This window comes from Molossus molossus, unplaced genomic scaffold (genome assembly GCF_014108415.1).
Source record: "Molossus molossus isolate mMolMol1 unplaced genomic scaffold, mMolMol1.p scaffold_m16_p_21, whole genome shotgun sequence".
In the NCBI taxonomy this organism is placed as follows: domain Eukaryota; kingdom Metazoa; phylum Chordata; class Mammalia; order Chiroptera; family Molossidae; genus Molossus; species Molossus molossus.
In genome coordinates this window covers 3,708,743-3,733,090 of record NW_023425357.1, presented here as the reverse complement: position 1 = coordinate 3,733,090, position 24,348 = coordinate 3,708,743, and the positions used below count along the sequence as shown (strand labels likewise).

The 24,348-nt window shown below is 47.7% G+C and overlaps 2 protein-coding genes, 1 long non-coding RNA gene and 1 pseudogene across 4 annotated transcripts in view; 2 read left to right on the top strand and 2 right to left on the bottom strand.

Annotated features, from left to right (window-relative positions):
• Positions 1–24,348, bottom strand: part of LOC118639326 (leukocyte immunoglobulin-like receptor subfamily A member 6) — a 154,905-nt gene that overhangs the window by 100,731 nt on the left and 29,826 nt on the right. The gene's annotated exons all lie outside the window — the stretch shown is intronic.
• On the top strand, positions 514–2,198 carry LOC118638820 (annotated as a pseudogene).
• The window catches only part of LOC118639337 (leukocyte immunoglobulin-like receptor subfamily A member 2), a 462,866-nt gene continuing 443,055 nt past the window's right edge, over positions 4,538–24,348 (bottom strand). The window contains exons 4-9 of one of the 2 annotated variants that reach the window (XM_036275708.1): positions 16,764–16,799; positions 16,310–16,597; positions 15,855–16,166; positions 9,043–9,330; positions 8,275–8,574; positions 4,538–5,147 (exon numbers count right to left, since the gene is read on the bottom strand). In XM_036275708.1, the coding sequence (XP_036131601.1) occupies positions 5,026–5,147; positions 8,275–8,574; positions 9,043–9,330; positions 15,855–16,166; positions 16,310–16,597; positions 16,764–16,799 (1,346 nt within the window). In that variant the 3' untranslated portion in view covers positions 4,538–5,025. Of the gene's footprint in view, positions 5,148–8,274; positions 8,575–9,042; positions 9,331–9,510; positions 9,547–9,758; positions 10,130–15,854; positions 16,167–16,309; positions 16,598–16,763; positions 16,800–24,348 lie in introns of those variants that run through there. The other variant, XM_036275707.1, reaches the window with a different exon arrangement.
• On the top strand, positions 6,733–22,609 carry LOC118639349. Its single transcript, XR_004961169.1, has 3 exons — positions 6,733–6,757; positions 22,038–22,197; positions 22,446–22,609. It is a non-coding gene; the product is annotated as an uncharacterized LOC118639349 (long non-coding RNA).

Sequence of the window (24,348 nt, the reverse complement as noted above, 5' to 3'; positions counted from 1 at the left end):
TTCCTCTCAGCCCCTGGTGAGCTCCCTTTCTGACCACAGCACCCATCCCATCAGTGCGGGAAGAAGCCTGTGAGTCATTCCTGCCCCTCAGCACCCTTGCCCCTTGGGAAGTTCCCCTCTCCTTGTCCTGTGACCTTGTCTTCATGTTTAGTGGACAGTACGAGTGTCATTGCTCTGATTTGGGGAATAAAACATGCTTATGGAATGACTCCTCCATGGCCCATATCTGGTGTGACCTAAAGCATCAACGCGCAGTTTCCTGAGTCTCCGTGTCCCCACCTGCAGCAGGTTGTCAGGATCCCAGGGCCTGAGAGTGGTTGTGGAGTCCTCGGCCCCGGGACATGGAGGGAGCCCTCCTTGTTCATTTCCACACCTGCCTAAGGCGCGAGAGGTGAGGCATGAGAGGTATTGTTGAAAATCCACAAAACATGGACGATGCTAGACCCACTGAAGAACCCTCACCTGCTCCTCATCTGAGAAAGGCTCTGTACAGTATTTCTGAAATATGGGGCCATGCTCAATGCACAACAAGGAAGTGAATTTGCCCCAAAAGGAGAGGGAACTGGTACAGACAGGAGAGGTCAGAGTTGAGTGGCCACCGGTGCCTGGGTATAGACCGGGGTCATCCGTGTGGAGTTTTCCACTCTGTGTGGACAGGAGAGAGATCCTGATGTCATCACAGCAGGGAGGGGATCAGGACTCAAGGGGAACGTTGAAACAGGTTCCCCCCCCCCCCACATGTTGGGATGGACACTGCCATCTCTGACCTCAGTCTTAGCCCACAGGTAGCACTGAGTCACATGCCGTGCGTGTGTGTGTGTGTGTGTGTGTGTGTGTGTGTGTGTGACAGATCCAATCCCTTCTAGTCTGACTTGGGTTTGTCCAGGAGTTAAGGAGTGTGAGGCTCCCCTTCCGTCATCTCTGTGGGCCCAGCACGGTTGTGGGAGGAGCAGCTTGGACCTGCTCAGCAGCACCTGCTCGGTTCACAGCAGAGATCAGGTCGATGCCCATGAGAGTGATGCACATGAGAGAGCTGGCAACTCTCAGTGATCCGTGGAGCTGGAGCGGGAGCCACCCAGCGTTCTTGTCAATGGTGCCACGAACTGACTCTGCCTCCTTACAGGCTGCAGAGACACAGCCAACCTAGACGAGCCCACTGAAGGCCAGAGCAGCCTGGGGTCTAGGCAGGAAGTCTTCCTGAGATGCTGCCTTCTGGTCGACACATGAAAACATAATGGTGACTGCAGCTGCCAGTGAAAAGTTTGTTCTGAATTTAAGTGACAGACACTCAGAAGAGGAAGATCCATGGACTGAAGAATCAAGTTCACCGAGAGAACCAGATGCAGATACATAACTGTATTTTTTCCAGTGTGATTTCTCTGTTGGCCGTGATCCTTTTAAAGATGATCCTTTTGGAAATTGATCTATTTGGAAAGGAATCTGCCAAAGATTCAGATCCATTTACTTCGGACTGTTCCTTCAAGCAATCTTCTACTCTCCGTTGCCCTCATGAGTATTGACCCTTTCGCTGCAGCCAGCGACAGCCGTGAATCATCATTAGAAACACTGAAGCCCAGTGATCCCATTGCTCACGGAGGAACAGTTGTTGTTGGGCCACAGACCTCTTTGCTTCGGTTTTTGGAAGTGAATCATTTGAGGATGGTTTTGCTGATTTCAACATATTGTGATAGATCAAGAATGAGGATCCTTTTAGTTAGCCCAATGGAGCTTTGTCAGTATTGTCAGTATTACACAAAATGTGCTTCAGAAAGTGTCAGTCAACAGTGAAGATGCACCCCCAGCCCTGCCCCCAAAGGCCCTGCTCAACTCCATCTGGGAAGAGACCCATCCACAAGCTGGATTCTCCACATCTCTTTCAACTGGATGATCCATTTCAGCCTTTCCCAGGCAGGAAAAATCCCAAAGTAAAAGATTCTGACGTGTTCTGGGATCCACTCACTTGTACTACTACTACTACTACCACTGCCAACAAGAGGCTGACCCAAGTGGTTTTGCTCAGCTATCCCTCTGCAGAAAATGGGCTTTGATGGGCCAGGAGGGAAGGTGAGAGAGAGGAAGAGCAGAGATCTGTCTGATTCAATCAGCAGGGGTAGGAAGATGTAGAATTAGCTATTGCACCTGGAAAATCTGAGATTCAGAAGCACGAGGAGTTCTCCTGTCCTTCCTCAACTGTATAATACGCTTCTTCTTGAATACAGAGGCGATTTTCAGTGTGTGTCAGAACTACCTGTGAGCATGGGAACATAAAAGGTTGGAGATTCCTGTAAATGTGCAGTCGTAGTGAAGACACGATGCTATGGAAGAGTGTCTACAGCGTCACAGTGGGAGTTATTATGTCCAAGGAAACAGAGCTCTGGAAACACATGGAAGTCATTTTAATTCAAGAATGTTCAAATGTCTGATAAAATAAAAGAGAAATTAGAAATTCTTGCACAACCATAGGGGTTATATGAGAGAAGAACGTGACATTTTAGTAATGAATTATGCAAATATCTTAGAGGTCAAAAGTCCCCAAAATAAAAATAACTTGATTTAGCACACTCAAGATACTCTTTCCAACAGGGAGAAGATACAGCTGAAGATACAATTATAAAATCGGAAGACAACGTTGGGGAAATATTGTAGAATGCAGAGAGACTGGAATGAAAAATTAGAAGAGAGAGAGAGAGAGACCAAAGGGTAGTGTGAGGTTCAGGGGGAAAGCAGTGAGGATGACGTCTGCTACAGTCCTAGAGGTCTATGGTTGTGTATTTTACAGAGAAGTGTGGGGAACATGCAGGGCCAGGGTGCATGAATGTATACATGAAATGTGTGTCCCCATATTCAGGGCAAGAGGGGGAAATTGATGGGAATTCACAGTTAAGCAGAAAAATAATGCCAAAAGTTAAGGGGGAAGTATATTCAAATACTGAATTGTGAAGAAAGAATTCTAGACTCACCCACATTTATATTAAAAGGCCATGGTGAAAATGTCTGAGGGCAGATGTTAATTAGCATAACAAATGGGGCCCATCTGACATTCACAAACTCTGTCTCATGTGTGAAATTCACCACAGCAGGTTTCATCTTCAGTAGAGATGAGGAGGGTTTTGGGCGTTGATCCTTAACCATCAGAGAATATCCCCCTCCTTGCATTGGAATTATATCCTCTATTGGAAATAAGGAAAAGTATCAAGTATCTTTTTTCTTATTATTTTTTGTTACATATATTTGTCATTTTACTCCCTTGACACCATTCTCTGCTTGCCCCCGCCCCATCCCCAGCTTCATTGTCCATGTTCATGCATACAACCATTTTCAGACATACAAGGTCTCAAATATTTTATTGTTTACACACTCACTAAAAGCAAAATAAATAGTCATTAACCCAACTGTACCATAGACAAAAGGTAGAGACAGTGAGGTAAAAAGTGAGAAAACTAATGGCAAAACAAATAAATGTAGAAAAAGTGTATTTGTACATACATTCCCATATACATTTAAATTTAAGAAAGGTTCGAAAATATTAGGAGTGTGTGTGTATATGTGTGAGACATAAACACAGAGATTTTTAAGTTAGGCCCAAGGAGTTCAACTAATGTGGGATGACTTCTTTTTGCCTAAAGGAGAGAATGAGTCAAAAACGGTTCAAAATTATAACTAGAAATACCAATATTAACAATGTTGGTACTATCCAGATTGGAAATGCACATATAACCTCCAAACTGATTGATGAAATGATACAAAACAAATAAATCTCAATCATTTCAAAGCTGGTCTGGATGATTACAAAGCAACTATTTAAAATGAAATGGATGACACTGGCTGGTTTTGCTCAGTGGTAGAGGGTCGGCCCATGGACCAATGAGTCGCGGGTTTAATTCCAGTCAAGGGCACGTACCTCGGTTGCAGTTCATCCCCGGCCCTGGTCGGGGTCGTGCGGGAAACATCCAGTTGATATGTCTTTCTATGTTAATGTTTCTTTCTCTCTCTCTCTCTCTCTCTCTCTCTCTCTCTCTCTCTCTCTCCCTCCTAGTGTGATTGAAGATAAATAGAGAAATGTCCTCGGGTGATGATTAGGAAAAATGAAAAGAAAAATGAAATGTATGCATAACTTCAATAAAATGGGGGCAAAGTTTAAGATGGTTCGTTATCAAACATTAAGAATTCTGGTCAAGGTGGCAGAGTAGGTAGATGCCGCATTCAGATCCTCTCCCACCCACAGCAAAGTTGCAGCTTAACTACAGGACAACTGTCACTCAGAACTGCCTGAAATCTAGGTGAACTGAGGTCCTAAGGATAAAAGGAAGAAGCCATGTGACAGAGGGAGGAGGAAGGGAGACCTGCAGTAGGTTGGACCCACAACCACAGGTAGCAGGTAGCAGGACTTTTATTTATTTATTTTTAAGGAGTTTGTTCTTGTCCAGCCAGTGTGGCTCAGTGGTTGAGCGTTGACCCATGCACCAAGAAGTCGCTGGTTTGATTCCTGGGCAGGGCACATGCCTAGGTTGTGGGCCCGCTCCCCAGTGGGGGGCATCCAGAAGGCAGCCAATCGATGTTCTCTCTCATTGATATTTCTCTCTCTCTCTCCCTCCCTTCCTCTCTCTAAAGCCAATAAAGTAAAAAAAAGGAGTTTGTTCTTTATGTTTCTTAAACAAACCCAGTGTTATGATGGCACCACACTGTGTGTGTATGACTGTGATCCAGCATGAAGGGTGCATAGATGTGAATCCAAACCAGCCATGTGGGATGGACCCTCACATCATAGGGGAGAACAGAGGGCAGTGGAGGAGAGTCAGCGATGACAGGGAGGGGGAGCACCACAGTCTGATGGGGGAGGCGTCCTCCACAGGAACAGGGCACCTGCTGTCCTGCACCCAAACCTCCTCTGCACCTCTCCTCCCCTGGACATTCCCAGCAGAGAGTTTCCCAGCTGTGGTCCAGATGCTCATTCACCACATTCTGGGATCATCAGATGTGCTGCAAGGCTCCCCACTCTGAACGGTGCATTGTTCCCTCTTGCGTTTAAGTCATGGCTGCATCATGGATCCTTCCCGGGCTGTTCCGAGCCTGAAATAGCAGCACCCCCAGGACCACCAGGACCAATCCAGCCACGCCCATCCGGATGAGATTCTCCACTGTGTAGTCTTGGGGATGGAAAGATAAGAATTGTGGGTAAGAGGTCACAGAGGTCAGGGAAGACCCAAATCTCCCGGATTCTGATGTCAACCCAGGGCTCCCAGTGCCTCTTGATACCTGTGACCCTGTGACGTCTTAATTCACAACCTGATCTGTCACCTTGGTAAGAGTTATCTGAGCCCATATGCTCAGACAGAGTGTAAAAATGATGTCAATCCAGAAATGATTCAGTGCTGTGTGATCTGTGTTCAGTCTGAGTCTCAAGACCCTGTAAGCTTATTTTCCTCCACATGAGAGTTCCCACGTTTTCAACAGCCTGGACCCATCATTCACACAGGAGAAATTGGTGTCAGGGGGCTCCTGAAAGTCAGTAGCACAAAGGGGTGAAAGTCTGGGGCAGTGTGTCCTTCACCCCATTCACCCAGATCTCTCATCTCTGGGGTTTTGCATTTCAATCATCACTTGAAATGGTTCTTCTATTTATTCTTTTATGGATTTATTTTTTAATATAATCATAAATACCTACAATGGTAGATGTATTTACCAGGTGAAAAATATGGATATATGGATGAATATTTCTTGACATAATTGTAGATACAGAAATGTAGTATTATTATAGTAGTCAATACAGGGTTGGATATAAGTAGGTTGAAAGTTGTGAGTACAAGAAACAGAGTTTATTCTTGTATTTCTATTTCTTATTGTATTAGTTTCTATTAGAAAAATTGTAATCCCACTTTTTCCACACCTTGTATATGTGTAACTACGTGTACAGATATACATGTATATATAATGTATATAATATGTATGCATTAATATAGTGTAGTATAAAATATGTAAAGTATATATGTATGTGTAGCTACACATATAGCTACTCTTACATAAAGAGTAAATTATCCATTATAATATATACTGATTAATATTGCTGTACCTATATATATTATGTATGTGCGTGTGTATGTCTGTGTGTGTGTGTGTGTGGAGAGAGAGAGAGAGACAGACAGACAGGCAGAGAGTTGAAATCAACAGGTGATAGGGAGGCAGGACCCTGATGGTCAAGGCTGGCCTTGAACAAGGAATGAGGTCCTGTCTGTGGGGTGTGGGGAAGGGGCAGAGGGAAGAGGAGCTCGGAGGTCGTGGTTAATGGAGTTAGATCAGTAGGATGCCCAGCTGGGGAAAGGGTCATCCTCTTCTCTCTAGTTTTGGACAAACTTTAGAAAGTCTGGCAAGATTACATGGATGGATGGCTAATTATGTGGTTTTTATCTGAAAAGACAACCCCAACGTACTGTTTATCAAAGGTCATAACCAAGGAAGTCCACAGCTCGGTTCAAACTTTAAGTAATAGAGCGAATTCCCAAATTAAAATATTCAATGAGCATCAAAGTAGAAAATTATGTCAATCTGTGATCTCACTTTGATACAAAAACCAAGATGTAAAAAAAAGTATTGACCTATCCTAATTGCAAATATCCAAGTAAAATATCCAAATATGGGCTCACACATGGATGATAAGTGGTCTTCAGTTGGGTTAATATCCAAAGGGGTGAAACCAGGCAGCCTCTGTAATGTGTGTCAGGTGTGCACACATCCGATTCTGAGAGGAAGACCTGAGCAGGTGAGTGGGGGGGGTCTGACTTCTCTGCTCGGTCTGATCACCTTCCTGCTCATTTCCACACATCTCACCCCGCCCTCCCGGCCCTTTATCTCTTCTGAGCTTCAGAAATGGGGGTTCCGGGGTGGGAGACCCTGTCTCTTTCTGCCCGCTCACGGGCTGAACCCTCCTCTGTGGAATCTCCTCCAACACTCATGTCTTACTATCCCCGACTTTCTTATGGACAGGGCTCTGAGCTGACTGAGCACAGAAAGGACAGGGTCAGGGTCCCCTCACCTAGACCAGCAGCTGCGGGGGAATCTGGGGTGTGACAGCAGGTAGAGGTGGGTGCTGGGTGAGCCACCCCTCTCCAGTCCAGCCCACACCCACCTCCCACTCTGCAGACTGACACCCCTCCCACCGCAGTGGGGCCTGTGTGCACATGGAGAGTGTGTGTCTGGGAAGGGCAGGGGGAGGGCTGTGTCCTTCCTGAGCTGTAACCAGGGTCAGGCTGCATGTTGAGGGCCCTGTGAGGGGGGTGGCGGGAGTCCTGCTCCACAGCCATGAACCTAGGACTCGGGAGGAACAGATTATCTGAGATCCCAGTGGGGAAGGGGCAGAGCTGGGATTGGAACCGGGGTTGTGGCTTCTTTCCTGACTTCACTGCAGCTCCTTGAAGGCTTGTGGAGGAGAGCTCAGACACCGTGGGTGTCCCCAGTACAGACGGACATGCACAGGTGTACCCATGCACACACATGCAAACACATGCACACACATGTACACACAGACACACGCACAGACTGTTCAAGCATCTTTGGAAAAATGGGTTCTAGTAAGAAGAAGAACTGTCCTCAGGCCATTACCAGAAAGTGGGTGAGCCAAGACCAAACCGAGTTCCTCCCACCACCCCCTCCCCACAGACACTCACGGAGCCATCCCTGGGCCTCACTCAGGGGCACCAATTTTCAGAGCCTCCTGGGATCTGATGGGAGCTGAGGGGAGGGAGTTCTTCCTGCTCCAATTTCCACCCAGCTGCTCCTCCCCAGGGAGGGACCACAGCATGACCACCCCACCTGACACCTGCCATCCTCAGAGTCCTGAAGCCCTGTGGGTCCCCAGTATGTCTGCCAGGCCCCACCCCCTGGAGACCAGCCATGCCCCAGCAGGGGGGCTAGTTCTCTCTGGGGCCCAAGGCCTCTGCTAGGCCCCACTCTTGTCTTGGTCTCTCAGGGTGTGGACACAGGAGTGGAGACTGAAGGGGGTCGGGATGGGTGCCTCTGACCTTTTCTCCTTCTGGTCAGTCCGAGTCTCTCCAGCCTCCCTCTGCCCACCAGGAACATGTCTGGGCCTCAGGGATGGGGGTGACGATGAGGCAGGGGTGGGAGTTGCTCTGACTTTTTCCATCCCTCTGGGAGGTGAGCATCCTCTCTGGCTGACCCTCCTCCTGTGACCCCCTCACTGCTATTCCAGCCCATGGTGGCCTGGAAACTGTGTCCTCAACTGACCATGAAGACACAAGGGACAGGGCTTTGGGTCCTCACCTGAGACCAGGAGCTCCAGGGAGTCACTGGGGTGTGACAGCAGGTAGGGGGAGGCACTGTGTGATCCAAAGCACCTGTAGGTGCCCCTGTGGGCTGAGGTCACAGGACTGATGGTGAAGTTGGCCTGAAAGGCTGCCGTCATGTTCTGCACAGGAAGGTGTTGGGGGGGATCCAGAGACCCCTCCCTGTGCAGGTGGAAGGTGTCAAACCAGGTCTCAGATCCACACTGCAGGGTCACTTTCGCTCCCCAGGGCACTGAGGGGCCCGGCAGGATGGAGAGGGAGGGTTTCCTGTACATTCCTGGGGAGGGAAGGTGTGATGTTTCGAGAGCCTCCCCCCCCCACATGCCTTTGACCCTGAGTTGAGGGACCATGTCCTTCCCCAGGGACGCTGTCTGTGATCCTTCTCAGCTCCTCTCAGTGCCCCCGGGTGGGTGTCTCTATGTCTGAGCCCCTCACTCCGCCTTCCTCACTCCCTCCCTCTGTACCTCTGCCCCTTCTCAGCCTCTGCCCCAGGACCCTCTCCTGCCCCCAGCACCACCAGGGGACCCTGTCCCGAGTGCCCTGAACAGACAGTCAGGACAGGGGCAGAGCTGGGCTGAGAGGGAGGGTGCTTCGTACACTCCTGAGGGAGAAGGGGATTTTTGTTAAAGGGACCATCACCTCCATGTCCCCGGTGTGGACTGCAGTGAGGTCCCCCCGAGCCCACCCTCCAATCCCTGAGTGTGTGAGGGGAGCCACGGTGGGAGGGGACCTGGGACCTCCTTACCTGTCACCATCAGGAGCAGGGGGTCACTCTTCTCTGTCCACCTGTTCTCAGTAGTGTAGTACGCACACTTGTATATCCCTGCGTGGTGTGAGCTCATGGATTGGAAGGGGAAACTCATTTTTTTGCTGGAGTTCTGTGGGTGCTTTATATCCCAGAGCGCAGAGCCGTTGTCTTTATACAGACCATAGGCAGCAGCCTGCAGAGACCCTTGACACCAGAGGGTCACAGGGCTCCCCGTGGTGACCAAGGGGCCTGGCTCTGCCCAGATGGAGGGTTTGGGGACAACTTCTGGAAAGAAATCAGATTCAAAATGTCAGGGGAGCCCTTCTCCCTCTGTGTGTCCCCAGCTGTCACTCCAAGGTCCCTCCCAGATTGGTCACCATGATTCCAAACCTTGTTTTCCACCCAGCTTCCCTGGGAAGAGGGGTGGTCATTGTGCTGAAGCAGGAGGTCTGGGGGAGCACTCACCTGCCTGTACCTGGTCCCACGGGTCCCGACACAGCCCTGGAAGAGAGTCCCTGTGAGAATGATCTGAACCACACACGGAAGCTCCAGACCTGGTTTGGACCCCCGAACCCTGGGGTTGGACCCGGGACTGAGCACACCTCTCCTCCCCTGAAGTCCTGCCCCTACGGAGCCTCCTGATTCTCAGGACTCACTGGGACTCGGACCCGGGGTGGGAGGAAACCCCATCCTTCAGTTTCCCCCAAACTCACCGAAGCACAGAAGAACCATAAGCGTCAGGGTCATGGTGATTTCTCCCATGGTCCCCAGGGGTGCAGATGAAGTATAATGTCCACAGAGCCCAGAAGGCTGATTGAAGGTTCAAGCTTCATGTAACACATCACAGATTCTTCATCAGCCTCACTCCGCCCTCCCCAAAGGATGGTCCAGGAGACAGCAGGTTCTGGGACTTTGAAGACCAGAACTGAGTCTCAGTAGACCGGCACACACTCTGCCTCCACCTCATGTCAAACCCAAATGCAGAGTGCGACGCCGGTCCCACAACACGAGGGCAGAGGAGCAGGGCAGGAGAGGAGGAAGCACAGCCTTCGGTTCCTATTTTGCTTCTGCCTCTTATAGAGTCTGTGTGTCCTTGGGCAATTCAGTTCTCTTTCCTGAGACTCCGTAAATGCAAATTTCTTTCTTGCTTTCACCATCCCGGCAACCAGCTGATGTTTACTGAGAAGTTTCCCTGTCTAGTCACGAGATTCATTAGGGGAAACATGACTGATTTTCCTGCTGGACACATGGATCTCAGATGAGTGACATCAGACAATGCAAATGTTTAAACAGTGAGTAATGCAGTTGTAGTTCTGGTAAGTTGTAGAGAAGGAGAAAAACTGAGCACAGAGTGAAGCAATAACTGGTGGACGTCTAGCAAACATAGAGTGTAGGGACCTGCTGGTGCAGGAGAGACCAGGACATGACAGGGGTCAGCACAAGGGGGGTGAGGGCACCATGGGCCAGTAAGGGCATGACTTCTTAAAACTGAGTCATCCGGGTGCTCTGTGCCCTTGTCACACAGGAACTTTGCCCCCGGCAGACACTCTTGGGTTTTATCTTTAAGGTCATGAAAGACTTTTCGCTGAAAGAACATGTGAACAGGTTGTTGGTTGGAGAAGACACCACTCCGTCGGGAATAGACTGTAGGAGGACTTTGGATAACAATCAGTGATAAATCTCCAACAACACAGGCCATCGGGTGATGAGGCAATCATATTCTAAGTGGGCAGGCGGACTTCTGGTGCAACCCTTACACAAAACCTATGACGTGAACACGGGTACAATTGAGTGAGGTGATGTGGAAAGACTTCTTGGTCATTATCATGGTCTAGGAGGTTTGGAAGGAGTCTGCTCTGTTCGGATTGGCTCAGGGAGGTGCCCCTGACAAGACACAGTGTGGTCATAACTCCAGTGATGTGTGTCTGGGGAGAGAGGAGTGTCACGGGGATGAGTGTGGTTTGCAGAAAGAGTTGGCTCCAATGGGACTGGAGAGTTTAGCTCAGCCTGATCTTCAGCAACATGGAATGTCAGGCGGAGAAACATGGATGTTGCTGAGGAAGGGGGAGACCCGTGGAAAGCTTTTGTACAGGGGATGGTCAGTGATGGGTGACTTTGAGGCCATGAGAATAAAACACCTCAGTTGGGAGTGAGAGTCTGGAGGAGGCCAGACAGGAGGCTGATGGGGCCGCACCAACAAGATATCTTGAGTCTTCAACTGAACTTGACTGTGGAGCTGAACCGGGACACAGAAGACTCGGGTTCAGAACTTTGGGATTTGTTCGCCAAGTGGGGGGAAAGAGAGTGAAGAATTGAGGTCCCTCCCTCTCTTTGCCTTGGTTGCCTGGAGTAGCCAATGGGGCCATCACAAGACTGATGATCCCAAGAGGAACAGGAGGGTCAGGGAGATGTTCACAACACTGTCAACTGACCCACAGATGGAAACACCACCAACCATCTGCCCTGGGAATGGGGCATCTTGGAGTGGGGTGTCTTGGAGAACATCCGATGATCCCAGGACATGGTGAGAGAACATCTGAACCCCAGTTGGGAAACTCTCTGCTGAGAATGTCCAGGGGAGGAGATGGTTTATTTCTCTCTCACATTTTCTCTCTCCTAATTCCTTGTTTCCGTGAGGTAGAGCAGCTTCTGTCCACCACTGTCCATCAAAACGTCTGAGTCATTTCAGCCCACTCACTGCCTCTTGGCCCCCAGACTATAACTCTCTGTCTAATACTGTTTATTCCATCTCCATGCTTTGGGCGAAACAACGAGTTGGAGACAATTTACAGGTTTTCATTTAAGACCTGTGGACATGTTTCTTAGCCATCATAACTTCTCCTCTCTCTCTCTTTCATCATTGTAGGAAATTGTGAAACCTGGCCTCAGAGGGTTGATGTGAGACATAAAGAGTCTCACTCTGATGCCACTGCTCTGACCCGGTGAAGACATGGGGATAAGAGATTATGGTAGGAAGGGCTACTTGGAAGCCTCACACATACCTCCCCAGCCTACAAGGTAAGACAGAAGCTATGGCGCATCCTTGGTGGAACAGCAGCTGAGCTCAGACTAAAGGATGCAGGAATGAGGGTGCTCATTGTGGATCCTATGCTCAGCCGAAGTCAAGGGTGAAGGTGGAGATTCCATCAGTGGGTTGGTCCCTAAGCACTAAGGCACTTAGTGCATCTCTGACCTACTGGGAGTCATGCCTCCCATAAAACTCCACACGGACGTGGTGCAACCTCTAAGGTACAGGAATCTATGGGAAACCATGTCTGTTTTACCTGAATTTCATTTTATTGATGCAAAATCCACATGACACAAAACTGACCCTTTTAAAGAATAAAACTCACTGGAATGTGGTAAAGACACAATGTCTCAACCACAACTTCTATCTAGGTTCAAGAAATTTTAATAAACCTCCTCAAGGAAAAAAACAAAAAAAGCACAAAGCAGTCAATCTCCAGTCTCTCTTGTAGCTCACTGCAGACAAAGCAATCTGATTTCTGTTTCCTTGAGTTTCCTGCTGCTGGACATTGTATACAATGTCCATGGAATCACCCAAAATGTGATCTTCTGTGTCCTGTTTCTGTCACTGAGCTGCATAATTGTGACGTTCACCCTCAATGTCGCATGAAACCGGTACTCTGTTCTTCATGGGTTATAATATTCCCAGTGTTATGATGACACCACACTGTGTGTGTATGACTGTGATCCAGCATGAAGGGTGCATAGATGTGAATCCAAACCAGCCATGTGGGACGCACCCTCATGTCATAGGGGAGAACAGAGGGCAGTGGAGGAGAGTCAGGGATGACAGGGAGGAGGAGCACCACAGTCTGAAGGGGGAGGCGTCATCCACAGGAACAAGATATCCTCTCCCCTGCACCCAAACTTTGTCTGCACCTCTCCTCCCCTGGACATTCCCAGCAGAGAGTTTCCCAACTGAGGTCCAGATGTTCATTCACCACATCCTGGGATCATCAGATGTGCTCCAAGGCACCCCACTCTGAACAGTGCATTGTTCCCTCCTGTGATTAAGTCCTGGCTGCGTCTTGGATCCTTCCCGGGCTGTTCCGAGCCTGAAATAGCAGCACCCCCAGGACCACCAGGACCAATCCAGCCACGCCCATTCGGATGAGATTCTCCACTGTGTAGTCCTGGGGATGGAAAGATAAGAATTGTGGGTAAAGAGGTCTCAGAATTCAGTGCATACCCAAATCTCCCGGATTCTGATCTCAACCCTGGACTCCCAGCTCCCCTTGACATCAGCGACCCTGTCATGTCTGAATTCACAACCTGCTCTGAGTCACCTCGATAAGAGTTAGCTGAGCCCAAGAGCACATGACAAGTGAAAAAGTGATCTCAGTTCAGAAATAGTTAAGAGCTGTGTTCTGTGTTCAGTCTGAGAGTCGAGACCCCACAAACCTATTGCCCTACAGCTGACAGATCTCACGTGCTCAGCAACTGGAAACCAGGGTCCAAGGAGGAGGGCTTGGGGTCAGGGGCTCCTGCATGTCAGGATCACAAGGGGTGAAAGTCTGGGGCTGGGAGTCCTTCACCCCACCCAGCCAGGTCCCTCCTCTCCGAGGGTCTGCATTTTAATCATCACCTGGAAATTTTCATGTAATTATTGTTTTATGAATTCACTTTTTATATACTAATGAATACCTACAATGATAGATACATTTACCAGATGAAAAATACGGGTATACAGGTACCAATTATGTGATTTTTTTTCTCTCTAAAGACAACAGAGGTCACTTGCAAACTTTAAGTAACAGAAAATCCCCCAAATTATTATACCTCATGAGCACAAAAAGTAGGAAATTACGTCAGTCTGTTGCCCATTTTGCTATAAAAACCAGGATGTAAGAAAAAAATTATCAACCTATCCTAATTACAAAGATCCATGCAAAAATTCTAAATATCAAGTCACACCATTCAGAAAGTGCACATGGACGACACATGTTCTTCAGTTGGTTGACATCCAAATGGTTGGAACCAAGAAGGCTTTGCAGTGTGCTTATAAATCAGAGAAAAGATCATTTCTAGGAGGTGTGTATCTCTAAAAAAAATAAGCATTCCCAATAAATCCTAATGAAACAGAAAGATTGAGACTATGAGGCCAATAGTGCTTTTGGTATAAAATATAAATACCTTAATGAGTTCGCCTTGAAATGATTTGCGCGTGAATTACGCTGTTTTCTGGAGGGGAAGCTCTGGAACATTCTCCTCTTTCATCTTGTCGTATAAATTTGGAGTGCGAAAAATAGGTATACAACATGGAGTAAGAAGTGAAATATCTGACTTGTGGCTACTATGATTTTATCAGTATATCAGTGGGATCAACCAAAAGAGAGAGAATCTTTGGGAAGCAAACAGGTCATGAAACAAATATGCCCAAACCAATAGCTTTCCTGTGTGTACTTGGTATTATTTAGAAAACATCAAGGAATCAAACAGCTTACTCACAAATCACAACAATAGATGAGCAGTTCTTAAAATAGGCTATACGTTTACTCAGTTTTACAAACACCTATCAAAATGCTTCTGAAGTTCATGAATAAACCTCATTTGAAATCATGTGTGATAAGAAGACTTCCTATTAACAAGAAGCTATTCTCTGTAACAGGGGCCGGCTGAGCAGAGTGATGCTTATGGGGGATGCTTCTCTCTCTAGGACAGTGTGCAGTGGGGGCTGGGACCCCGGAGGCCCTGATTCTGGGATGAAGACCTGAGCAGGTGAGTGGTGGGGGTCTGACTTCTCTGCTCGGTCTGATCACCTTCCTGCTCATTTCCACACACCTCACCCCGCCCTCCCTACCCTTTATCTCTGCTGAGGTTCAGAAAGGGGGTTCCGGAGTGGGAGACCCTGTCCCTTTCTGCCCACTCAGGGACTGGACCCTCCTCTGTGGAATCTCCTCCAACACTCATGTCTTACTGTCCCCGACTTTCTTACGGACAGGGCTCTGAGCTGACTGAGCACAGAAAGGACAGGGGCAGGGTCCCCTCACCTAGACCAGGAGCTGCGGGGGAATCTGGGGTGTGACGGCAGGTAGAGGTGGGTGCTGGGCGAGCCACCCCTCTCCAGTCCAGCCCACACCCACCTCCCACTCTGCAGACTGACACCCCTCCCACCGCAGTGGGGCCTGTGTGCACATGGAGAGTGTGTGTCTGGGAAGGGCAGGGGGAGGGCTGTGTCCTTCCTGAGCTGTAACCAGGGTCAAGCTGCGTGTTGAGGGCACTGTGAGGGGGGTGGCGGGAGTCCTGCTCCACAGCCATGAACCTGGGACTCGGGAGGAACAGATTGTCTGAGATCCCAGTGGGAAGGGGCAGAGCTGGGATTTGAACCGGGGTTGTGGCTTCTTTTCCTGACTTCACTGCAGCTCCTTGAAGGCTTGTGGAGGAGAGCTCAGACACTGTTGGTGTCCCCAGCACAGAGGGACATGCACAGGTACACATGCACACACAGGCACATGCAGACAAACACATCATACACACACAAACACACATCACATATGCATGCACACACACATGCACACAAACACACATCACACACATACAAGCACCCACACACACAGTGTCCAAGCAGCTAGCTTGTCCTTTGTAATTAGAGAAATTCATTTCCTGAGAAGAATTAACTTTTCTCTAGCATTATCCAGGAAGTGGCTGAGGGAAGACCAACATGGAGCTCCTCCCCTCCCCCCTCCCCACAGACACTCACTCAGCGCTCTGTGGCACAAGCTTGGGCCAGTCATTTTGGGCCCAGCAAACAGATGAGTTTGCACAGGGGTCTGTCCTCTCACCTGTGACCTGGAGACGCAGAGGGTCACTGGGGTGTGACCACCGATTGGGGTAGGATCTGAGGGAACCATAGCATCTGTAGGTCCCCCCATGGGAGGTGTTCACGGGGCCCACAGGGAAGGTGGCCTGGGCATAGGTCCTCCCAGCACTGGACCTCGATTGCGATTCCATGTGTCGGGGCGGGTCAGCTCCTCCCTCCTTCAGCAGATGGAAAGTGCCCGATGTGTCCTGTGAGCTACACACGAGGGACACGCTCCCTCCTGAGGCCACCACAGGGCTTGGCTGGGCTGAGAGGGAGGGTGCTCTGTCCACTCCTGGGGGAGAAGGGGGATCCGTGTTACAGGGACCATCACCCACATGTTCCCAGTGTGGACTGTGGGGTGAGGTCCCCCTAACCCTCACTTCATTCCCTGGGTGTGAGGGGCCCCAGTGGAGAGAACATTCGTGTTCCCCTTACCTGTCACCACCAGGAGCAGGGGGTCACTCCGCTCTGAGAGTTTGTGCTCAGTGGTGTAATACGCACACTCGTAGGGCCCTTTATGCTGTGAGCTGGAGGATTCAATGAGGAAACCGGTCCTGTTGCTGAAGTTTTGTGGGGTGTTCATATCCCAGGGCTCAGAGCCCCTCTCTTTATTCAGACTATAGGCAGTAGCCTGCAGAGACGCCTGACACCAGATGGTCACAAGGCTCCCCGTGGTGACCATGGGGCCTGGTTCAGCCCAGATGGAGGGTTTGGGGACAACTTCTGGAAAGGAATCAGATCAGGGGATCCCTTCTCCCCACCATTTCCCTGTCACTCCATGGCCCCTCCCAGGTGGGTCACCATGATTCCAAACCCTGTGTCTCCCCCAGCTGCCCTGGGAAGAGGGGTGGTCATTGTGCTGAAGCAGGAGGTCTGGGGGAGCACTCACCTGCCTGTACCTGGTCCCATGGGCCCCGACACAGCCCTGGAAGAGAGTCCCTGTGAGAACCATCCCCAACCACACGTAGAAGCTCCAGGCCTGGTCTGGGCCCCTGAGCTCTGGGGCAGACCTGGGGCTGAGCACACCTCTCCTCCCCCGAGGTCCTGCCCCCAGGGTGTGTCCTGAGTCCTGGGGTTTCTCTACAGGAGGACATAAGAGGGGAGGGGGCCCCATCACTCCGTATTTCTCCATAGCTCACAGAGGCATAGAAGGGCAGTGAGGGTCACAGTCATGGTGCTTCTTCCCATGGTCCTCAGTGTGTAGATGACGAGTAAAATTCACAGAGTCTGGGAGACAGACCGACACATGGGATGTGACAGGGTCCAGGCTTCGTGTGACATGTCGTGGGTTCCTCATCAGTGACCTCACAGGAAGGGAAGTAGCCCCTCCCTGAAGGATGTGCCAGAGGAGACAGTGGGTTCTGGGACCTTTCAGACTGACCTGAGTCTCAGCGGACCCCCCATGCTCTGCCTCCACCTCACGCCAAACCCAAATCCAGAGAGTGACACCTGACCCAGGACATGAGGGCAGAAAAACAGGCAGGAGGGGAGCCCCCCCCCAATTTCTGCTACAATTCTGACTCTGCCTTTTCTAGAACGTCCGTGACCTTGGGTAACACATTTCCCTTTCCTGAGCCTACGTAAATGAGAATTTCTTCCTTCTCTCATTGGGCAATCCGTCAGGCAATATCTACTGAGCAGTTACTCTGTCCAGTCATTGGCCAGGCTCTGGGGAGTCATGGTTGAAGCTGACAGATTCTTTCTCTGGACTCATGGGGCAAAAATGAACGAAGACAGATATTACTGATGTGTAGACCACAGACAGTTCACTTAGTCTTGTGTGTGAGTTGAGAGGAAAAAGAAAACAAGACAACGAGGTTCAATAACAGGAAGACAACATGCATCCTGGGTCCTGGCTGAGAGGTTTCTTCTTGAGGGTGAACTGGCCCAAGGCATGAGCAGGGACCAGCCCAGAGGTGGGGACTGGGGGGCATCCTTGACCAGAAAGATCTCGACCTGTTCTCAGACATGAGAGCAGTCAGGTGAAGGCTCAGCCTGCTCACACAGGGTCTGGAGCACAGTGCAAATATTTTAGATTTTATCTTGAAGGCAATGGGAAAAATTTTAAGCAACAGACTGTGTGAAAAGATTTCAGTTTTAAAAAGGCTACCACTGCCCTGGCCTGTTTGGCTCAGCGCTTAGAGCGTCGGCCTGCGGTCCTGAGAGACCTGGGTTCGGTTCCCACTAAGGGCACGTACCTCGGTTGCAGTTTGTCCCCGGCCCTGGTCGGTTGTGCGGGTGGCAGCCACTCGTTGTGTTCCTTTCACATCGATGTTTCTCTCTCTCTCTCTGTTCCTCTCTCTCCCTCTCACTGTACCTGAACAAAAAATGGAAAAATGTCCTCGGGTGAGGATAAAAAAAATAAAAATAAATAAAAAAATAAATAAAAAGGCTACCACTGCCCGGGCCGGTTTGGCTCAGTGGTTAGAGCGTTGGCCCGCGGACCACTGTGTCCGGCAAAGGGCACGTACCTGGGTTGTGATTCATCCCCGGCCCTGGGTGGGGTTGTGTGGGAGGCAGCCATTTGATGTGCGCCTTTCATGTTGATGTTTCTCTCTCTCATCTTCTCTCTCCCTCCCACTCTATCTGAACAAAAAAATGGAAAAAAAAGTCCTCAAGTGAGAACAACAACAACAAAAATGCTACCACTGTTCTGGCCAGTGGTTAGAGCATCGTCCTGTGCACTAAAGTGTCATGGGTTCGAGTCCTGGTCAAGAGCACATACCCCGATTGCAGGTTTGATCCTGGCCCCTGTCAGGGCACAAGCTGGTAGCTTCTATTGATGTGTCTCTCTCTTACCTTTCCTCCCTCCCTTCCACTCTCTCTCAAAAACTCAATGGGAACAAATATCCTCAGCTGAGGATGAACAGAAATAAGTGAATAAATATGAAAAGGCTACCACCATGTGAAAATGTCATGCAGGCAGCCTCTATAGATAACTAAGGCTCTCCGCAATAAAACGCCAACATTCACCTGACCCCTGGATGGCATGTTGGTCAATATTTTAAGTCATGGATGTGGTTTTCTCCTTTAACTCTCTCACAAACCTATAACACAAACTACACTTTTAGTTGAGTGGGATGAGACAGGACAGGTCTTGGTCCAGCAGGTTGGGAAGGAGGTGGCTGGGTTCATTCAGATGGGGTGAGGGAGCGGCTGGAAAGGCAGGGGATTTTTAAACAGCTCAGTTTCTGTGTGTGGCTTGGTGTGGAGGGAAGAGTCATGTTTGCTGCAGCTGGTGAGTTTAACTCAAGCCTGATCCTTCACAGACTTGGAGAGCAGATGGTGCAATTTGGATATTTTCTGCAGATGGAAACTGGTGGAGGGTGTGGACAGTGAAGCTCCGGTTATAGGAAGAGTCCTCAGGAGGTGGAGAGAGGAGCACACTGGAGAAAGGTCTGGGGCCTGCATTGAAGGACCAGGAAGGAGGCTGGTGAGCTGATACAGATAAGACATCTTGAGTGTTGTGATGGGTCGGGGACGCTGTTCAGAAGGTAGTCTATTCCACTCTCTTCCTGATGACTGGAGAAGTCAGTGGGGCTTTGATAGGGAGGACGACACCAGGGCAGGGGGAGCATGGGGAGATGCTGAGAAGATCATTGCTCAGAAGAAAGCATGGCTCTACTGGAACTGTGCATTTTCTCTCCCCACACACTTCCCTCCCCTGACTTCCTGTTTGTGTAAGTCAGAACCATCTTTTTCTTCATCTCCCCTTTTCAAATCATCTGAGTTATTGCTTTGCCCTCAGTGCCCTCCTCTTTATCACACTGTGACCGCCTTCTTCAGCATTGGGTAAGTGCCCATGTTGGAGGCAATCCAGATTTTAAAAATGAACACCAATAGACTCGGGACCTGCGAGACAGTTTATGTCACTGAACTCCCAGCAAAGGATAAAAATATCAATGAAAACAAAACATTGTTGAAGAAATAGATGGCCATATAGAAACTTTCCCAGACAAGAAAATGTTAAAGGAGTTCATCACCACCAAACCGTTATTATATGAAATGATGAAGGGTCTTTTTGAAGAAAAAGATAACATATATGAACAAACAAAATGGCAATGAATACATATCTATCAACAATGGAATCTACAAACAAAATGAACAGGTAGAACAGAAACATTCTCAAAGATACAGAGAACATTTTGTTGGTTGCCAGTTGGGAGAAGGGTTGGGGGAATGGGTGAAAAAGGTGAAGGGATTAAGAAGTACAAATTCATTGCTAGACTGACAAACCTCAAAGGGAAAGGGGTTGGGGGGGTGGGAAGAAATAAACCAAAGAACTTATATGCATAACCAATGGACACAGACAACAGTGTGGAAAAAGGCGGGAGGGGGGCAGGACTGGGGAGGAGGGGGTCAATGGGGGGAAAATGTGGAACATCTGTAATACATTTTACATCCAACAATAAAGATTAAAAAAAAAAGAAATAGATAGCTGACCATTTCACAAATTTGTTGAAAGTCATAAATTCACATGTCCATGGTCCTCAGCTACAAGTCTTTAAAAACCAAGACTACACATTTCATGATCATCACCAACCCGGTAAAAAAAATTGAAAACACCCAGAGAAAAATGGCACATTACATACAGAGGAAACATAATAAAAATGATTACAGATTTTCTATCAGAAATCACAGAGTTGGAAGATTTAAAGTCCTAAGAGAAAATAAACATCAACCTGGCATTCCTCTGGATCTATTCTTCAGGAATGGAAGCAAAATAAAGTCATTCTTAGAGGAAGAAACGCTGAGCTAATTTGTTGCCAGCAACCCTGTTTAAAAGAGATAATAAGTTATTCAGGCAGAAAAGAAATAATTCTAGAGGAACACTTGAAAAGAAGAACAAAAATATTTAAATAAATATTTAAGTTAATGTAACAGCATATTTTTCTCTCCTTGAGTTTAAAAAAATATCTATGGCTGTTGAAACCAAAAATGGTAACATAGTCTGCTGGGGTTTAATGTTTGTGGATATAATATATATGACACTTACAGTATACAGTGGTGGTAAAATGATCTACACAGTTGTAAGTCTTCTTCATTTCCTTGAAGAGGTAAAATACTACCTCTGTGTAGAATCTGTGGAATTAGATGTCTATATTATAATACCTACAACAGCCACTTCAAAAACAACATACAAAGAGTTATAGTTAGAATAACAGTAGATAAATTAGAATGGAATACTAAAAAATCATACAAAAAGCAAAAAAAAAAAAAAAAAAAAAAAAAAAAAAAAGGCAGTAAAGGAAAAACTGAAGAGCAAATAATAAAATAATAGAGATCACAGGCAGAAACAAACAATAAAATGGGATACCTGAAAACAACGTTCTTGATAATTACATTAAATGTAAATGGTAAAAACTCAGTTAAATGGCAGAGATTTAGGACTGGATTAACAACAAATAAGACCCAACTAGACGTTCATTTAAATTTTTATTTTATTAATTTTTAAAACTCCTTATCTGAGGATATGTTTAATTGATTTTTTTTTTTTTAGGGAAAGGGAGAGAGAGAGAGAGAGAGAGAGAGAGAGAGAGAGAGAGAGAGAGAGATCTGTTGCCTCCTGCAAGTGCCCTGACTGGGGATCAAACCCACAACTTAGGTATGTGCCTTGTCTGGGAACTCAACCTGCAACATTTTGGTATATGGGATGACACTCAACAAATTGAACCACCAGGCCAGGCCAAGGTTCATTTTAATACAATGGTTCCAATCTGTTAAAAGTAAAGAGTTGAAAGGATATATTATTCAAGCATTAACCAAAAGAATGCTGAAGTATTTGTGTTGGTTTCCTATTGCTGCTGTAACAAATTACCAGAAACGTCCTGGCTTAAACCACATACTTTGTTATCTTCCAGTTTTGGAGGTCACAAGTACACAGTCAGTCTCACTGGGCTACACTCGAGGTGTCTTCATGGCTGTGTGCTTTTGCAGCTCCTTGGTGAGAAAATTTCCCTGCCTTTCCCAGCTTCCAGAAGCTGCCTGTGGTTCTTGGTTCCTGACCCCTCCCTCCACCATGGCAACCTGCTCATTCCATCACCTCATTTCCTACCACTGACTCTGACCATTTTGTCTCTCCTGCAAATACATTGGACACACAAATAATGTAGGGTAATGTTCCATCTCAAGAACCTTAATTTCATCTTTTTTTTTTTCACAGAAAAATGTATTGTCCTATTTATTACCCACCTGTCTGTTCATGGAGGTCATTTTCTCTCAGAGACCCTGAGCAAGGCTGTGGAACATCGCTGTTCTAGAACATACTCCACCCAGACATGACCCAGTAGAGGACAGTTGAGGGAGAGGCATCCCTGTGACAAGTAGGTGTCTAACATCTTTGTGTGACTTATCTTCCCCTCTGTAACCTCTGCTTATAGCCCCAGGTTTACCACTCTCATCTCTCAATGGACTGCAACCTCATGACATGGTGGGAATAACAGTACCCTCCTCATGGGTTGTTCCTGGCACAAAGAACCTTGATGTCTTCCTGTCAGTCATTCAATTGTTACTGGCACCCAAGGGCATGTCAGGAGCAGCTTTCTAAATGGTGTCTTGCTCTCTATTACAGATGATGCAATGACATGAACCCATAGGGTCTGGCCAGTCTCACAATCATGGCTGCAGGGTTCTGGAACTGGGCTCCATTCAAATCCATAGTCTTCTCAGTCACCAGAAAAGTGACAAATCCATCGTGAGTATGCTAGATATATGCTGCTTCCACAGCCTGAAGACACATGAGCAGAGTTGTGCCTCCTTCTTAGCATTCGGAGGGTCCAGGTGCAATGCCATGTGTTTTCCTATGCAAGGCATGTCCTGTCAGGTCCCTGGGAGCAGGACCTCTGCAACTTCACTGCTTTGACAGGTCCTGAATCTTTCAATTCCCTTTTCCTCCCCACCACGTGCAGTGCAAACCATGGCAATCAGAGCACACACCACCTACTACCCATCAGATCCAACTAAGAGGATGTCATCCATATTGTGGACGAATGTGATCTTCTGCCAATACCAAGAAGCTGAGGGTCCCTTTGGACTATGCTGTGAAAGAGGGAGGTGAATTTATCCCTGGGAAAGCTACGAGCATGTGTTCAGGTGTTGAACTGCTTCTTAATCACCAGATCCATAGTTGCTGAGAAATGACCTAAGACAGAGTAGTGCATTCCTAGTAGACGTCCACCCAGCACAGCGGCTGTGGCAGAGTAGGCACTTGGTGAGGTCCTCTCCACCTTCTACCACCCATGGTTCCTCCAGTGTCTGCAGCGCAAGGCTGGTGTATTAGACAGGGACACCGCGGGTCTTGCCACTGCCTCCTTTAAACCTGTGAGGGAGGTGCTACCCTCTGCATGTCCACCTGAATGCAGGACTGTTTCTGTTTTTTGGTGCCAGGCGCTGTGAAAGTGACCTATTGAGTGACAGACTCCGTTTCCTTTCTTTAAAAATGTGGAACTACATTTTGGACGTCAACCAAATCACTTTGTAACTCAGTTGATCCCTAAAAAAAAAAAAAAGAGCAGTGTTTAGGCATTTTTTAGTGCTCATTTGGCTTTCTAATTCATGGCTCTTCTGGGTTGTCTTGATCTCTCCAAGTGTGACATAGTTCTTTTTAAGAAAATTATAAATATTTCAAGATTTATTTAATTAATTAATTAGTTTTAATCCTCACCCAAGAATATGTTTATTGATTTTTGTTTATTGATTTTAGAAAGAGGGAAAGGGATGGAGAGAGAAACATCGATGTGAGAGAGACACATTGATCAGTTGGCTCCTGTACATGTTATGACTGGGGTTCAAACCCTCAACCTAGGTATGTGCCATGACCAGAAATTGAACCCTCAACCTTTTGGTATATGAAACTATGCTCCAACCCACTGAGCAACACTGGCCAGCACAGGTCCCACAGTTCTTCATAGAATTCAGACATCTCTTGTCACTGCATGAGCTCTGGAAGTTAAAGTAAATTTTTAATTTATCTCTATTTCTTAATATGTTAGTATATTAACAACATAGTCACAAACCATCATTCACTGATCATATATGTTTTTGTTGCCCTCAAACTTGAAAATAATGTGAGGTGAGTGCTCATAGAAGAAGGATAACTGGGCAGTTGTGCCTTTCTGTCCTCGGCACTGTACTAGTCTCCACATTTTCCCTCTTCCCTTCCTTCCTGTTGTTCCAAGATTCCCCCTTTCTGGGCTGAGAACTTCCTGTGGCCATTCATTCACGGGAAGTTTGCTTGTGATAAATCTCCTTACCATTTCTTCACCCGAGAATGTCTTATTTCCTCTTATTTTTTAAAGAATAATTTCACCAGTTATAGAATTCAGTATTGACCGTTTTTTTTTTTTTTCAGTACTAGAAAAATGTGTCATTTCTGTCCTGACTTCCCAGTTTCTGATGAGAAAGCCCGTTGTCATCCAAGTGGGTTTTCCCTCTATAGGTGATGTAACATTTTTGTCTCGTGCGTTCAAGGAACT